We start from the raw sequence: 18,566 nt of genomic DNA on the forward strand, positions 1-18,566 counted from the left end.
CATATATACGATATCCTTAATGGCCCGAAAAGTAAAAAAGGAAAAAGTACCGATTGTTATCTCAGTCTTTATTAGAGTTGTTTCTCAACTTACAAACAAAAGACATTACCGTAACAAATATAACAAACAAATGCTAAATATTTTCCTCTGTGCCAAGGTACCACAAACTCAATCGTAAAGTGGTGCGGGAGATCGGAAATCTTCCAAAAGGATGTAGTCGATCCCACATTCACAGCAAACGAGATATATGATAGAAACATGACATCTATCGTAATAGCAGACATCATCGATATGTGCAGATAATGTAGTAGTTACATTATTCGTACACAAATATGAAGTCCGTTCATTGTTGAGAACATTGCTCCACATTCTTTTAACTCCATAACTCTCTACTCAACGAAAAATATACATTCAGTTCAGTTTTCAATGAAAACTTACGTACAAAATAAATTAAAAAGTTATAATAAATACATATTGCACTGTCTCACAAGCGATGACTAGAAAAAGGTTACTATAATAGTAGATGAACAGCTTTTCACCAAACCCCTTTTAATATGGGATTAAGAGGAAAGGTTAATAGAGTTTAAAGCTGTAGTTTCACTCACAGCACCGAGCTATCGGCGGATTGTCAAATGAGAGGAGGGATTACATGTTAGTACAAAGACCCCGTGAGCATAGTAAAAATGCCAGTCATGGTATCACACAAAATATTAGTACCGTCACCCCACTCCAACCGCAGCGGATGAGCTGCGGCGTCATAGGTCATCGCTGGCGATCGACTGTGTCAAGTGGTCTAATAAGAACCCAATCGTCGATACTTTTACTACTTTGTTAGGGCCAATATTTATGGTCCATGGTTGCTTGTTACTTTTTTGGAATGATTCTGATGATGTAGCAGCACCACGAAGGTTGCGTCAAGTTTTTGCGTCACAGTGGTCATGTGATCTAGACACGGGAATTCTGTTTGATCGTCTTCTTGATTTTGGAAGATAATTTCTTAGACTTTCCGCCGAAACAACCCCAAAAAAGGCTGGGTTTGATAGGAGAGGACTCTTCGATGATGGGGGTTGATTTCTGGACGGGGACTTCTTTGCTCTCCTCTAAAGCCATAAACACCTCGGGGTCAGGAACGTCCACGATTCCAACACTGAAGAAATATTCCTCCGGTGGCCTCCAGTTGATTTCTAACTTTCTGACTGTCAACATCCTATCGAGATGATGTAGATAGTAACCTGAAACATACAAATAAACAAAATTTGATTTGTGACGATTTCAAAGTGAACTGACATAGATATTATAAAACGATGGATTTTATCATTGATAGCGAACGACATATCTGGTTTACAAGTTTCGAATTAGTCTACCTTTATGATGGTATGGCTGGATGAAGACGCTGCCGTTTGATACGGAATGCATCACAAAGCAGCGCTCGTCTGGAGACTGGTTGTCCACCGGTGTATCTGATTGGCGGACCGCTAGCTGGCGGTCTGATGTCACGGAGAGATAAAGGTTCCCACGACTGTGTAGGCGGAATGTGCAGAATTCTGTAGATGTTTCTCCGTCTTCGACTGTGTGTTTTGTCTGACGAAATATGTCTGAAAAAGAAAATAATTCATGACATTATTTATGTTGTCTGATGAAATTTAATTGACAGTTTCGGGGGGGGGGGGGGGGGGGGGGGGGGGAGTTGAGGTTAAAGAAATAAGCCAGCTATTCTGTCTAAGCATTGTACTAGGATAGCGATATTCTAACTATTCATAGTATTAGAATTCTCTTTCCTAACCTCTTACGGACACATATTTCACACGAGTTCTTCTGCATCCCTTATAAGTACACATTTTGTTTTACCATGTACATATATTCTCAAAGAATGCCTTTTGGTTCTTAACTAATCTCATAAGATATATGTAATTTCCTACGGGTTTTTTTAAGATATGATTGTTAACATGTAAAGCTTATGTATCGTGGTCGTGAAATTCCCATTCATGTCAAGGGACAGTGGCAATAAATTAAGACATGCCGCGCCGCGGTGCCGCAAAAATCGAAGACTATATAGTCAACAGAGATGTGTGAGAAAGTTTCTGGTCTGGATCAGCTGACCAGTAAACGGTGATTTCGCAATATTTACCATAAGATAGGACTACTTCCGATGCCTTTACATTCTTTGTGGTTAAACACAGGTGGAATTTATCATACAATTTATGAATCGTCCTTGCGCTAGGATAGTTTATGTGGCATTTATTAATTAGCTTTAGCATAATTAATATGATTCTGTAACACATATACATGTATTCTCCAAAGGTTTTCCGGAATCTTTAGTTTTCCTCCTATTTATTTTACTTTTGACAGAACCACCTTTCTCTAATCATGAAATAGTATTTCATTTATCTTCCCTTCTCTCACGATTGGACAAATCCTACTTTTTTAGAACAAGAGAAATTAATTTACAACCATTTTTCCTTCTAATTAGTATCTTTGGAAGTTAAATCAAATTATATCATAATAACGCCTACACTACAACTCAATACTAGTAAGTAAATTCATACCGTTTAAATAAAAAAACATGATATGCCTAAACACTTACAAATACTCTATATTAATAGTGTTATAAATATAACTTCTAAACGGAAAGTGGGTGAAACATGTTATATTTAGACTACAGAAAATATAGAAGTGGCGATATGTATAGATTTCCTTCCTTCTTCACAGGACAAGTAAATACTACATGTTAGACATGTACACGTACATCCGAGAACACAATTATATTTTTTCTTTCGCTTTTCAAAGAATACGAGATAACGACATGTCAGTACACAATGTAACAATAAACAATCCGTCAATATCAAACAAGATCTTCTTCATTACAGGGACAAACATCAAACAAAATTTTCTTCAGTAGACTTGAGCAACAACACCAAGATCTTGTGATTCATTGGAGTATTGAATGATTATATATTGTTTAACGTCACGCTCGAGAATTTTTCACTCATATGAAAACGTCACCATTGCCGGTGAAGGGCTTCAAAATTTAGGTCTATGCTCAGCGCTTATGGCCTTTGAGCAGGGAGGGATCTTTATCGCACCACATCTGCTGTGACACGGGGTCTCGGTTTTTGCGGACTCATCCCCATTTAGTCGCCTGATAGGACAAGCAAGGGGTACTGTGGACCTATTCTATTCTAACCCGGATCCCCACGGAATGATTCAGTAACTAGAACTCACTTGAGTTGTTAGGGTCCTCGACGTCTCCAAGATAAATGCGGTTCAATTCCTCACATAAGCTGACCACATAGCCATCTTTTGTTTCTACTGTGACGTTAGAATTGTCTTTTTGTGCTGAATTTCTTCTTGTGACGCTTTCTGTTAAAAAAGAAAAGTAATTTTTACATGTGTGTCATGGTATGGTATTTCAATCAATTTTCAAAATATTCAAATCAGAGCATAAATAACTTTAATTTTTTTTTTTAAATTTACCACTGTAACTTGATTTTGATGAAGATTTGGTGCTGCCTCCACTTTTCTTTGCCTAAAATATACAAAATTAAAATGCAAGTAATGAACTGTATGACATGATGTAACATTCAGTATCATGTACTTGTAATCCTTAAAAGTGACAGGGGGCATTCTCAAAATTGCGAGCATTGTAGATTTTTAATTTTAGAAAATGTCAGCGTGGGGTGACGCGCTCAGCACAATGTAATCAACAGACGTGTTATTAATTAACAAAGCCTATTCCACTATTCCGACACAACAAGTGCGCTGTCTGCAAACCCATGGGGGTCGCTCTGGTGAAATTGTATACACTACAGGGGTTATACTGTGAATGAACACACTGACAAAATTACATAGGATATATGACAACCGCAAAAACCGTGTTCAATTTCAAAACAAATACCACGCGTTCACCTCTCGTCAATATTAATGACAAAATACTGGGTGCATTTAAAAGGACACATTGCCTAACATTTCTTTCTTTTTTTCTTTTTTAAAAAGATATATATTTATAGATCTCTGTTGCCAATAAGTGAAGTATCCTTGCACAGGTAAGCTACTAAACAAAGATCACATATTTATCTTCTTAAAAATCTAAAAATAAGCATGATGATATATGTAAAAGAGGACAATTTCGTCACAATGCTGCAATACTTTCTCTGGACATTTTTTTTTTTTTTTCCTTATCAACTAATGGACTTTTTCATTAACTGAACCATAAGCATGTACTTTTATTTCCGTAAGTTGTGAAATTGATGAGGAAATTGTGTTTGTCTGGCCCGAATTTCCAATCATTAAATCTGCGCTATAAATGGAAATGGTGGATTAGTGTTAAATAAATTCTTTTCATTATACGGCTAATAGATTTCAATATTGATGTTTCGTCAAACACACCATCTAATCAATCTTAACATCGCCTACCGGCAATCTAAACAAAAATCATGCGATAAAAGCCCTTAAAAATACAACTTTGGAACGAACATCCATTCAACAAGCCGATATCACCTATGTATCAACTCAACACCCTTTAAATCAGATGATCGACAGGCTAATATAGTATGGCGAATAAACATTTGTATAATTTGTTAAGAATGTCAAGCATTTAAAGAGGCTATTGTTCAGAGATTGAAGATTTTAAATATCCTCCACCCTCCAAAGCAAATACAGGACTCCTACATATGGACAGTTATCATGAAGACAAGAAATTTTAACATTCCTAGTTGTAATTGCGGTCAGAACCGGAATTTTTGTATCCTAACTTTTAAAAAGATGTCTATATGTGTAATATTAGGATTACTCTCAGATTAGGATTAGTTGAGTCATAGGGTACCCAGACCTGTAGAGACAGGTGTTACATTAAATTTACTCTCCACCTGTTGTTTATGTCTTAGATAGCTTCGACCATCACCCAATATCCCTCCCCCTACAAAAAAAACAACACACTGCCCCAAACATAGGTATCAGTTGTATAGCAGTCTCCCCCGCAACTGAGAATTTGAGACAGAGTCAACAGATGTACCATCCCCAGTACTAGCAACAAGATGTGGATGAAAATGAAATTCATTTCCGTTGACACACGTCTGACGATATTAAATATTGAATGTCTCGCAACAGATTGAACCTATAGTGACTCAGAAACCGATCAGATTCGATTATACAACATCCTTTCAGGCAATCGATAGCATACACAACTCCCGTCGTCACAACACAGGAATTCCAGTGATGTAATCCAGCAATCGTAATAAGGATGCAGAACCAACACATTCTCCTTGCCTCATTTCCACCAATGATAACAGGAAAACAATTTCTCAGAATCTCTTTCTCACAGATAAGATAAAATCGAGGAAGTTCCTCATTTAGTGAAACTGCAATAGATACTAGGGATTTACCTTATCAAGTAAGACTTATTCACCGGCTAGACACGTTATTTTCATCCAAACAATTTGCATTTAATATCAAATTAATAAATACAATGAAAATTATTTCAGTTAAGTGCGGAAGTCGAAAGTCAAACAGGATGCTGGTAACAACAAATACATATGTTAAGTATAAATATCACATCATTTCAAGGCTCGGATACAAAGAGGGTACCGGGGGTCCGGACTTCGCTCCCCCTGAGATTGGTAAATATACACATATTTGCAGATTTTCATGCAGTTTCAGTTGGAAAATACGAAGTTCCCAGCATAATTTGGAACTCCTCTAGAAACTATTATACGGGGTGAATACACACACATACCCCATGGGAAAATAATTTGATCTGCACATGATATCATCAGTTTTCGCACATTTCACGACCCGAATTTGAATTTAAACTGATAAGATAAAACTAAACTCACGTGTTGTGGCGATCCGCATTTATTGCATCCATCCTGGCGATCTTGATCTTCCTTAATTTTCCCAATAATAAAATCACTGAAATCAAAGTGTGACTTCTGTTGTCGATTGTTAGTTTTGACGAAGTTTACGCTACTCAGAATCATCTTGTCGTGTGATATCGACCTCGTGCGGTCTCGTCTGCTGTTTGAATGAATGAATGAACACACGCCGATTGCAGTATATGACTTCGCACTATAAATAATCCGCCAATCGCGATACAGTAGATTCAATGCATGGGAAACTACCGGGTCATGTGACAGGGATATTGCGATTAACTCATATTTGTGGTTTGGGGTAATATAAAAAAAAAAGAAGCAGATTTAGTATGTCTGCAAGAAACTAATCAGCGGAAATTTGTTTAGTACAAAGTTTTATATGAACTTAGATTACGGATTACTTATAGGGTAACCGCGTGCTTCATTTCATTCAGTATTACCTTACGTCTCCGCGCGGATTTTCGTGTATCTGAATGAAATGATGCGCACGATATCGATACTTTACATGAAGATACAATCGTTAAACATCTGTGTATTTGAAAATGGACAATTTAACGATTATAATTAATTGAAATGTTACAAAAAATATGATCTGAGTATTTCAGTATTATTAACTACCATTAAGACATTCTGCTACATATAAGTAAAAGTTCTCATATGTCTGGATTGAGGTATTGTTTCCTCTTTGGAGCCCACTTACTCAGTGTACGGGTAGTAGATTGGTGAGGAAAGTATTTCATTTTTTATTTATTTTTTTATTCTTATTTTTTTTTTTTTTTTTTTTTTTTTTGTAATCTAAATTTTCATAGCAAAATTGCAAAATAGTGACATTACTTTTATGCTTTAGCAAACAATCAAAATTTATATATACGCTCTCTTTAAAGACCCAATTTTAATTTTTACTGTTTCCACATAAATCCTATGTTCAGGGGTGTTGTCCATATTTTTAGAACTAGGACAGGCATTGATGCTAGTGCACGGCATGCAATATAGGCCATACATAATAGTAGTTTTTAAAAGAAGAAAGCTAATTAGCAACTTAGTTATTGATGATCATCTTCGGTTTATTGAATTAAGAGTAAATTTTATGGTAAACCATGTAGAATGGTGAACAGATATAGGATTGACCCTACCTTTTTTAAACTTTACACGTGCAAAAATGTTACACATGAGTAAACATGCGGTGTTATTTTTTCAAAAGATTAAGATTTAAATAAAACTTAAGTTCTTTCTACATCAATCACAATGCAGAATTGAAGGCAAGGGTTAGGGCCGGAGGATAAAAAACATACTGATTATTGATAATTAATGGTTTAATGCGGTATTAAACTTTTCATGAATGTGAAAGCGAGCAGACAGTGAATGAGAACTTTCCTAGGAAATAAAATCTATTTAAATTCATGAAAGAGGATCAGAGCCGGAAACTTGCATTCCAATCATTTTAATTCTGTTCTGTGAAGTGCATTGATCCATTAAAAACTTTGAATGAAACCAATGTTGAATTACATCATTGTCATTCATTTATCTATAATGAAAGATAACTACATTTGTTTGGACGCTTTATTCGCCAGTCTGTATATACAAGTTCAAAATTCTACATTTCAATAAAAAAGAATAATGAATTAAAGTTTTAGAAAACAATTTTGTCTACCGAAGAAGCGTAGTACATGTAAATCATTGTTACTTCGTTCGGAATTATATTTGCTTCTCAAAAATAAGATCGATTTTACTGACTGTTGTGTGGGATCTTTGAATTTGAACAATTGAAAGAACTAACACACCAGGTGGTTTAACATTAAAACACAAAGACTGGGAGAGACAAGCTGTGTTGTCCGCAAAGCAGGACAAAGGCATTCGTTGATTTTTCAATAAATATACAATGTGATGTATTTTACTATAAAGCATATACTTTGGTACGGCATCAAGCAAACATGATATCTTGTACATCGGGCTTGTAATCTGAATGTGTCGCAAAGATTGTAAAAAAAAAAATTCTAAACACATGCACACATTTTTAAAAGATATTTTGTAAAATGATACAAATATTAGACTAAAATTCAAATTTCAAATTCTTCACGTGTTTAGAGGTAAGAAAGAATTGTTCACAGTTATGACAGGTGACCGAGTTTTGACGAGATGGATTTGCTGGTCGTGTTACCAGGGTTTTTGTGTACCGTAGCCTTCAGACATTCCGATGTGTAATTCATACCTATACTGATCGTCTCAGATAAGTCAACAGTTTTAAAAGTAAATATCTAAACAATCGTTTGGTGAGAATCATCGTCATTCAAAAACCACAACTTCCGGGAGTCCTCTAAAATACCTGTGCCCGCAGCAAGGGTGGAGTCTTGCTTATGATCGTATGCACATTGCTACCAAATTTCATGTGATTTTATTTTTGATTTTTTTCTTGGGATAAGAACATGTCTGGTATATGGTGAATGATTAAAATTGATAATTCATTGCGATTTTACATGTAGATTCCTTACCCCCCCCCCCTCCATTTAGAGATGAACTGGTTTGTAAATGACAACTATTGACATGCATATTTAAGTGTGTCCGTGAGGAGAATTGAACGCATTCCTTTAATTCCAAGTTGCAAGATCTGTACAGGAAGACATTTTGCGCTTCAGTAACTTCTGACAATGAAAATGAAGTTTGCAAATAAAATGCGTTAACCTCTTGCATGTGTATGCTTATAAAATAACACACATGGTTTTCAGGAGAATCCATGTGTTAATGTCTTGTCAAAGACCATTTTTCAAAGAAATTCGACTTGACTTTCGATTGACAAGCTGAGGTAAGATTCTTAAGCAACACTCCCGTAGATACACATGTAATGGTCTGTTTTCAAAAGACATAATATCTAATTCTTTTTAGTTCGAAGACAGCTGCAGTTTTTCGTATATTAAATCAAATAACAAACTACACACATAGGATTGTGTCACAGGAGTTCGCACGTTTCCATGGCAACATGCAATAAATAAAACTCATCAAGATTTTTTTGATTAAGCAAGTGCAATAGACCATTTTGATAGTAAGCCTAAACATGGTCGGTCACCACCAAACTGAGTTTTCGAGATGAACGTGTATATACGTCTGACCAAAATCTAAACAATTATGTATGAAATATTGCAGAGGCGGATCCATATAATTTCCTAAGTATGGAATATAATATGATTTCATATTGTACCGATGTGGATGTTGATTGACTGAAGCTGAGGGCCTTATGCAACAATATCGGTCCTGTCTCTTTCTAAATTTTGCCAGTTTTAATCACGCAAAGGAAGTTCTCTCCTAAAATAATTTGAACTCGCCATTCGGGCAACCTAGCTCCTGATTTCAGGTTGCCCAAATTAGTTTCAAGTTGCCAAAACAAAAAGGACTTTAAATCTATTTGTTTAATCATTAAATTTCTATTTCAGTTTCAAACAGAATCTCCTTAACTCTCTCCTAACACACATCCATCTCTTTATCATCACTCTCTTCCCGAAACTGTCCAATGCTCGCTACCTTCATCTTTCTCAGCTTCATTCACACTACATGTACATTTCATATGGACACGTCGGAGATAGCGCGGGACATTTTGCCTGTAAGAACAAAACATTTCCATCTTCATAAATGAACCACGGACGCCCCTGAGTCAACGATGTCTTAAACGACCCCTTTGTACGGCCGCCTTCATACCTTAACCTTTCTTTGATTGTTTTGGCGTCGGTAACCCGGTTTCTTTACCGAAGTAGGCCAAATGCCCACGTTGTTTAACCGGATCTTTTGTCTGGTTTCTTTACCAAACTAGGTCGAATACCAACGTCGTTTAACCAGAGCTTTTGCTCTTGCGTAATGAAATGCAAACCAGACATTTCCGGAATCTGAAAGACGACTTCCGTTATACTACCAGACCAAAATACTAACGAAGTTCTATCATCTGGATTTTTTTTATCTTCACGTTAAGTTAATTTCTATTCAATTTTTTAATGTATACAAATAATACTGACAATCCAAACTCATCACCAGGTCGCCATTTGGGTGAGCTATGTTAACAACATTTCAGGGTGAAAATGACGAGTTGACGAGCGTGAATGTCGAACCAGTCTACACTGTGAAAGAGTAGTGGTGGTGGGTTGGAGGAATTTACCCACTATATCTTACTTTGCGGGTGTAAATAACGGCCTTGTCCCTGGATGTACGTGCCTGTATAGAACTCTCGCTCAGAAACACTTCATGTTGAACTGTTTCTGACAAGTGTTACTAAACAATGATTTCCCCTTCCAATGACTATGTTGAACGTAAGGACGTAAGTTATTGCTTGTTCATAACATACAATTTACTGAAATTGAAATCTGGCGAAAATATCAAATCATACCACATAATTGCTATTTTGATGTTTGTTCAGAAAATTGCATTCTTGTATATAAGAATGTGTTGAGGTTTGTACTCTCCTACTAGGCCTCATGCGCAGGGTTTTAGACGACCTTCCCCCGCATAACCTCTGCCCCTGTCTGATAGGAACCTTGTTGCGGTCCTGAGGTTTGTACTCACCTACTAGGCCTCATGCTCAGTCATACATGTGTAGGTCTGCTAGGGTTTTAGACGGGGGCAGAGGTTAGGCGGGGGGGGGGGGGGGGGTCGTCTATAGGAACCTTGTTACGGCCCTGACTTCATGTGCAAAGTAAATTGTGTGTATGATTGCTAAGACAATAGGAAGCGTGGGTTATTGTTCGGGCACACGGTGTACACTACAAGATGATATTTAATGACCGTTTGACATTCTTAAAAGTCATGCACGTTGACAATTTATTACAATTTGTCCAAAGTTGATCACAAATCAATCCTTAATCTCGTTAGATATACATGTTGCTAATGTGATCTGCACCTTGCCTATAAAGAACGGCTACGTGTGTAACATTTAAAAACAAAAATGGCAAGAGCACAATTTCTGAAATTCTGAATGCATTTTGATGCGTGAACTCGAGTACAATTAATTAAAATTTTATCAAGAGTATGTCTTATTGTGTAAATACATGTTATGGACCATGGACCACTACGTACAAAGCAATGTAAAAAGAAAGTACAAAGATTCCTACAGAAAAATGGTTTAATCTCGCTATCTCTGTAATTAATCACAGACATTACTGGTATGTGCACGCAACAATCCAGAAAGTTTTCTACCAGCTGTAAAAGGACAATGTATGGTAGTTCTCAACAGTGACAGTGGAAATGCGAATTCCTTTACCGTATTCACCAAGTCCCTATCATCGTCATCAAATTGACCGATTTCACCGAGAAATAAACAGGATATGGATTTCCCGATGTATCGAAAATGACATTGATTTTCTCTGATTAGATTTAAATCATACGACGAATATTTACTTCTGTCGTTTTTCCTACAATCAACATCTTCAAAGGGTGTTGAAAAAACCAGATTAAGTAACTTTATTTCCCCCTCAGGGTAAAGAAATATATTTACATGTATTACTAATCAATATCCATCGGATGATTTACTTATTTTTGCAGCGAAAGTAATGGTCTCTTAAAGCTTGCACGTGCAATTCATGTGTGTGTAGGCATCAGTCCTAACATGTTTAAAAATGTGCTACAAACCCAATACCACTTCCCCACACACCTTCCGCTCTTCTATAATGACAATTCGCAGATTGGGTGTTCACATCCTTAATAGTCACAGTTTCCCACGCATAGTGAGAAGAATGGTGATTAAAGACCTTTATTCCAGTGAACAACAACATGTCCTCGACCATCAGGTGTCGTCCCAATAATAACATGTGACATCGACTCTTCAAAGGCTATCATAAATAGGTATTGTTCGATAGGGATTTATATCAACCAGTGAAATATACCGGTGCTGTTCCTGGACAGGAATGGACGAATGGAACGAAAAATCTTCTTTTCTTTTTTTTAAATTTGAATGTCTCTACCTCTTTACAGGGTCAAGAGAGGAAAGAATTTATTTCAGAAAACGAAAGATATACCCTACACGTAGATATACAGTATAGTATCCAGATTGCTAAATGACATTGTGCACTTTAATATGAAAGTATGCGTGCACTATGTTCTGACTGTTTTTCTGGGTATGACGATGTATTAGCTTGTCCCTGTAAAGAATGCAACCTTTTCTTTCCTGCAGAAAGGGCACCTTGCTCACTGACCGTTTTTCTCTGAATATCCGCATCTTCGTTTGTTATCAAAGACCTTGACAAGGATAAAGTTTCAAAGAACTGTTGCCTTCAACAAATTTCTTTAACAACCCTGGATATATATGCTTCCAGGTACATTCCATCGTTTTTCAAACTCAGGGGGCGGGAGATCAGCCGAAGGAAAACTTTACCTCAAAATTGTGTAATATTCTTGCCAAGCATAACTAAACAACTGAATGAATACAAAGGAGAAAACCTTAAATCCTTATGTTCAAACTTCAACTTCTTAAATCGGTTGGGTTGGGGGGGGGGGGGGGGGGGTGGGGGGGGTCCTTCACACAAATTGGTTCAATTCACCATCCAATCCTTGTATTAAACATGTAGGTGGCAGTTGCCCAATATATCTTTGCACATGAATGTAACCAATTTTGCATGTAAAAACAAAGCAAAATGAACCCTAAAGTACATATTTCATAATTCGGTCTTTTCTTATATAATTCTGAACCACTATGAATCAACTCCCATAACAATACTACAAATATTGTCTTTCTATGTTCCTAAAATATTTATTTTCCTGCACGCCCACAACCTGCATCGATCAATAGTGTATTTGTTTAACTTTGTCATGCTTGAATAATCTGTATCCTTACAACGATCATTGACTAAGCCGAACCCAAACAAACCGCCAGTATTGTACATCTAAGTATGTCTGCATACCATGCATGATTCTGACGAGATGGTCGGATATGCACATCATGTAATAACACGGCCCGGTGTACGTAGATAAACCCTTCAGGTTAAAGCATGTCATTCGCACTGACACCGTGCTCAAATTTGCATCCCAATGTGAAAAATGTATAAAATTTTGTTAATAAGAGGACAACGAGAAAATGTATTCACCTGGGCCGATCCGACCTGGAACACAGAGAGATGTTAGAGTGTACCAAGGAAAGAGATATAGATGAAACTTTCTTCTAAGTCGTAAGCCCTGCAGAACTTTTGACCGGTATATAAAAAAAACAGCACAAACACAACATTCAGCAACGAAGCGGCACAACCACAGACATTCAGTGATGAAACAGCACAGTTTTTAAATCGAGGCAAGCTACTGACAAACAAGTTGATGGTACAGGGGTTTCAACAGTCTCGATTGAAGCCAGTATTTCGCAAATTCTATGGTCGTTGTAACGATCTAGTTCGTCAATACAACCTATCATTGGGTCAAGTGCTGTCTGACGTGTTTCATACCGATTGTTAGGTCGTTCTTGGCACACTGATTTTGACTACCGATAACTCCGTTTACCTGGTCGGGATATAGGACATAGGGTGTGGCCGGTCGACGGGGATGCTTACTCCTCTTGAGCGCCTGATCCCACCTCTGGTGTGTCCAAGAGTCCGTGTTTGCCCAACTATCTGATTTGTATTGCTTATAGGAGTTATGAGATTGGTCACTGTTCGTTATCTTCACCTTTCACAGACAGATATACAGCAATGAAGCTCCACAGACACAACATTCAACAATGAAACAACACAAACATTAAATCATTTAATTTAATTTACAGCGATCTTTAGGCAAAACGTTCATCTTAAAATCAATAGTAACTTTAGCGTGTTTCTTCGATTTTCAAAACCTCAGATAACAAAATATACACATCATAGTTTCATCATGAATACTTATTCCGTTTCATAACTGTTCAATGCTACTCCCATTTTGAACTTATTCAATGTTACTCCTATTTTGAACTTATTCAATGCCACTCCCATTTTAAACTTATTCAATGCTACTCCTATTTTGAACTTATTCAATGCCAAACTTATTCAATGCTACTCCCATTCTTAACTTATTCAATGCCACTCCCATTCTGAACTTGAAAATATGGGGGGAAAAATGTATTTAATCTAGTAGAAACTAACAAGCCACCTCAGGTGTTAGTACTTTCATTCTGTTTGCTTGAATATTACCATAATGTAAATAAAGAATGTAAAACGGTCTTGTATTTACATGATGAATGCATTAATACATATTAATAAATTCACATTCTTTCTAGATAACACAGTTGTTTCACTTCTTGGTTTTTGCAGTTTAAAACTAGTATTTACTTAGCTAAACAGGTGCATATCGACTAAATATTGTCACACGATGCAGGAAAATCAAGGTCATCCTTATTGATTGTCACAATGCTAGTAGATTTAATAAATAATTCAAACGAAATGTTTCTGTGCATGAAAAGTCAGTGCACTGTTGCCTATCCTTCGGTATTCTTTACAATCATTTTCTTGGCAAGGGAAGAGTGTATTCTTTCTGCAAATTAGGGAGTTTTAACTTGACATGAGTGACAAATACATAAATTATCCCCTCGCAAAAGAGTTGCAGAGATGATAACTGTGGTGTTCGCGCGTGTGTGTATCGGCGTTAGCTTGTTCGAAGCTTAGAGTCGTTTTATCATAAGATATGTCTAAGTCCATCTTGAGATTTAATTTGCGACAATCACAAAACATGCTATTGTCGTTTCACAAAATTCTCTCATCAAAGATACCTACGATGCAGATGTGTAACATGATGAACTTTCAGGAAAAAAGTTCAAAATATATTGTCCTTCATCAATCATGTGTCATTTACGATTTGTGAAAGGTGATTAAAAAGTTAAGAGATTAGCGTTATAAATGAAATTTATCTCGGCGGTAGATGGACAGAATTTGGACAAGTATACATATTTAATCGTAACATTAAAAATCCGCTGTGCTGTAAAAAGGCCATTTCTAAAAACAAATTGTTGTTCACTCATCAGATATTTCAAGTTCTTATGAACGTCGGTCTATAGAGTTATCGACCTGGGTCTAAGGGAGACATTTCTGTCGTCAGTTTCCCTGAGCTTCAGTAAATCTGTACTGCGAAGGGCCATGTTGTGTCTATCACCGTCATGATGGTTGTACATGTATTATACAATTATTGACGGCGATACTGTTTTAGCTAGCTGAGAAGTGCAATATTCACCGCGCATAAAGGGCGAGCTGTTGTATTTCTTCATTTTCATTATATCTCTGCCTTTCTGAACTACAAATATATATAGCATCTCGGTTGAATGTTTTCCCTTCAACATTTTCTTATAGACTTTTGAACATTCTACTGAAAAACTCTTATAAAACCTCTAGAACAGACGAAATGTTATATTTTAACAACTTTTGGAACAATTGTAGGACGTCATGATGAATAAGTTTTTGTTTTAGATGTCTAGCACGGTAAAACGTCATATTTGATGTCGCGTCGATTACTAGTATGCATGACTGATATTCTGATAACCCCTTCCTATAGCAAACATTGTAAAAATTTAGGTAAAAGATTCGAAAGGAGGGAGTTCTGCGCCCCTAAATCAGCCACTGGGTACGTATATATCTACTGCAAAATATAACAGTACCCTTGTGGACGAAGAGGTGTGGACAAAAGTGTGAATGCGCCTTGGCGAAGGCAGCAATGAAACGATACTAGATTTCTTAGGAGAACAAATGTATTTCCGATGAACACTAGCATCAAATGTCCATGATGTCGTCATCCCTAATAGAGATGTTTATTCTACCTAATATGAGTTGTCTGATTCTAACAAAGAGATATGTCGTCATCAAGAAAAGTTTAGCAATGCAATTAGGTTATTCAAAGTGAGGACACTATTACGATTCTATTCAGACAAAGGCTAGGGTGAGAACTTACAACAGAATTTTGGTCTTAAAATATTTCGATTCATCTTACAGTCCCACCTTAATTTGCCCACGTGACAGCGCGCGTCACATTTAGATTGTCAATAACCATGGCGTTAAATCACCTGTCAGTTAATGAAGGAGAAATTCTGAGAGCATTTTATGTACAATAATATATATCGATGTTGCTAAGGAAATATGCAAAAAATTGAGAAAATACATTTGAAGGAATCGTTCGAAAGCAAACTGTAAACAACTCCGCTCTCTATCATGGTGTAAATTAAAACTGAAGAAGTTAGTGATTTACTATACTAACTTCCTATCCTTATAATTCGATATAAATAATTCTTAACACAAGAAATCATATAATACGATTACATATTATGATGCGTATACCTATTACCACAATATATTCGTAAGTACATATACATGTAATAAAGAATGTCTCTATATGACTGAAGACTTGGTTTTGATAAAAAGTCAAATTATAGGTCAAACTGTTGGAGAAATGGTATTGATCGGAGTCTTGGGGATATGATAACAATCCCGCTGTGATACATATATGTACGACACGCTCTCTTAAAAGGATAGTCAATTGTTTCCGTAAAAAATTGTCATACAACCGACTGTATTATCAAACATGAATGAGGTGTCCCAACAGAAAGGACTAAGCTGACATTGGGGTAAACCAAGGGCAAAAGTATTTCAAAACAAACTTGCTAACAGAGAGGGCTATGCATTGTTTAAGTCTTTATTAACATTTATTATATACTGGAATGAAGTACATTGAAGAGGGTTTTCATTAGGAACTCAGATACCAGCTACTAGCAGCGTGTGTACCGCGCTTCGTATGTACATTTTCAAAACTGTTACCTAGACTTGAGATTGGTTAGACTGTACTCCACCTGTAGAAATCTCCTGAAACGTGACCTTAGTCTGGTACAGGTATTACAGGATTAAGTTTGCGATGTAACAACAAGAACCAAACAGTTTAAATGGATATGCTGTGATGAAATATGCGAGAGAATTCTGATGATCGATTATTGACCAACTCTATTACAGAATTGTATGAAGCCTTCAGTATGACATTTTGAGAATCTTCTTTCTAATTAGTGAAAATTATCTTCATTATTTTTGTTATAGGAAATTCTTCAAAGTGTCATTGACAACAAGCATCAAATTTTCTCTAATAGATCTCCCTCTCTCTTTCTCTCTATGTACATTGTAAATGTATGAGTAATAGAATCCTTTATTAGTACGAGTGTGGGATAGGGAAACTCCACCAATGGAACAAGAATCGCAGTCTAGGACGAGGCTTTGTTCCAGAGAATTTCCCTATACCACACGAGTAAATATTGAAGGATTATTTTTCTCACCTTTTTTTCACAGTTTAGTGCATAAATTCTCGAGTTTTGCGAAAATTCAAAATCATATATATCATGACGCATTGAGTATTCTGTTGGGCAAGTGCCCTGGGGGTCATCCAATATCCTTTTTCATAATTGTTGAAATATACTCACAACTATTGAGGATCTACCCCTACACTATACATATTACTGCTGCACATATCAAGATGCATTGAGTATTCTTATGGGCAGGAACCCTGGGGTCATCCTATCCCCCATTATTTAGATAATATTATCTATCTATCTTATATATCAACAAACGGATAAACACACAAAGCATAATAACAGGTATAAGAGGACCGAAGTTTTGGATGTGTACCAAAACAACCTTGACCAGATGCTGTATGGACGGTTCATTTAAGATGTACTACATACACGTACATGTAACAATTAGCATGGGCTTTTTATGCCTATGTATCACATTCATTTAGTTTAATTATCTACTAATACATGTATACAAGTGAATTTACCCGATACTTAGAAAGTGGTAAATTGTTCCGTATCAATGATTTAACTAAAAAAGTTTCCATGAAAAATATTTCATGGAAATGACTAGAAAAAGTAGGAGAGTGTTTGAAGGGTTTTAAAATGAGGAAATCCCCCTGTTTTAATTGATTCGTGGCCTCTGACATCCAGTGTGTGCTTCATTGGTTGTATACTTCCCCTACTCTAACGATGATTATAAACTCGCATCTCGTGATTTGTGAACTTAATTTATATAGATAAATCGCGGTTACAGCGGACTGCCGTCAGCTAGCAATTGTATAACGGGGTTTCCGTAACATATTTCATAAACTATGTTCGATTGTGTTTAGGTTTGTATACAATATTGTTTACGGAATTGATACGCACTTGCTTTCTTGCCAATCAAAACAGGAAGATAACTTTCCGTAACTCTCGTATATCGCACTTTGTCACTGCATCATGTCAGTATCCCAGCTTTTCATTGGTTGATTTTATGATTCCTGGCTTCCGACAATGAATTTATCATTCTCGCGGGAATTCATTCATTTTTCATTTGTAACTCGGCTTATCCTGTAAGGGTGGAACAGCATATTTCTACTTTTCCTCCGTAAAATATGTATGATTATGATTTCAACTAACGTCGATGATTTCTTTGTATTTCCTCTGCCCTGTAGTTTGTTGAGAAGACGACCATTTGTGTACATGGACCATAAGCTGTTTTAAGTGAACGAAAATAAACGATTTATACTAACGCATGTCGGGTTTTTTTTTTAGGTTAGCATATTTTTAGATTATATACATATGGAAAAATAATTAAGGTGTCATTACGTGTATAAATAAGAAATATGTATATTAGAGCTATTTATATAAGCAAAAATCACAATTGCGCTATTTATATATAAAAGAGAAGACTCTTCAAAATTAGCATATGATTCTTTTGTTTTATGTATCAATATATTGTTATACTTGCACGTACAATA

The 18,566-nt window shown here is 36.3% G+C and overlaps 2 protein-coding genes across 2 annotated transcripts in view; one reads left to right on the forward strand and one right to left on the reverse strand.

The window, feature by feature from the left end:
* LOC125658499 (perlucin-like) overlaps positions 1–18,322 on the forward strand; it is a 43,658-nt gene extending 25,336 nt beyond the window's left edge. Inside the window, exon 7 of the mRNA XM_056148380.1 lies at positions 18,261–18,322. The gene's annotated coding sequence lies outside the window, so the exon portion shown is untranslated. The remainder of the gene's footprint in view (positions 1–18,260) is intronic.
* Positions 52–6,078, reverse strand: LOC125658496 (uncharacterized). The gene is made up of 5 exons (XM_048889772.2): positions 5,832–6,078; positions 3,475–3,526; positions 3,223–3,360; positions 1,365–1,595; positions 52–1,232 (listed from the first exon to the last, which is right to left on the reverse strand). Exons 1-5 carry the CDS (start codon positions 5,973–5,975, stop codon positions 946–948), a joined length of 852 nt encoding a protein of 283 aa, XP_048745729.1. The 5' UTR covers positions 5,976–6,078; the 3' UTR covers positions 52–945.
* Positions 18,323–18,566: the final 244 nt, after the last annotated feature.

Source organism: Ostrea edulis, chromosome 9, assembly GCF_947568905.1.
Source record: "Ostrea edulis chromosome 9, xbOstEdul1.1, whole genome shotgun sequence".
Taxonomy (NCBI): Eukaryota; Metazoa; Mollusca; class Bivalvia; order Ostreida; family Ostreidae; genus Ostrea; species Ostrea edulis.

Excerpts from the sequence above, each read along its gene's own strand:
- LOC125658496 (XM_048889772.2), bottom strand. The coding sequence starts at position 5,975 with ATGATTCTGAGTAGCGTAAACTTCGTCAAAACTAACAATCGACAACAG. Across the intron at positions 3,361-3,474 it reads ATCAAAATCAAGTTACAGTG|AAAGCGTCACAAGAAGAAAT; the intron begins GTAAATTTAAAA and ends CTTTTTTAACAG. Across the intron at positions 1,233-1,364 it reads CCAGCCATACCATCATAAAG|GTTACTATCTACATCATCTC; the intron begins GTAGACTAATTC and ends TGTATGTTTCAG.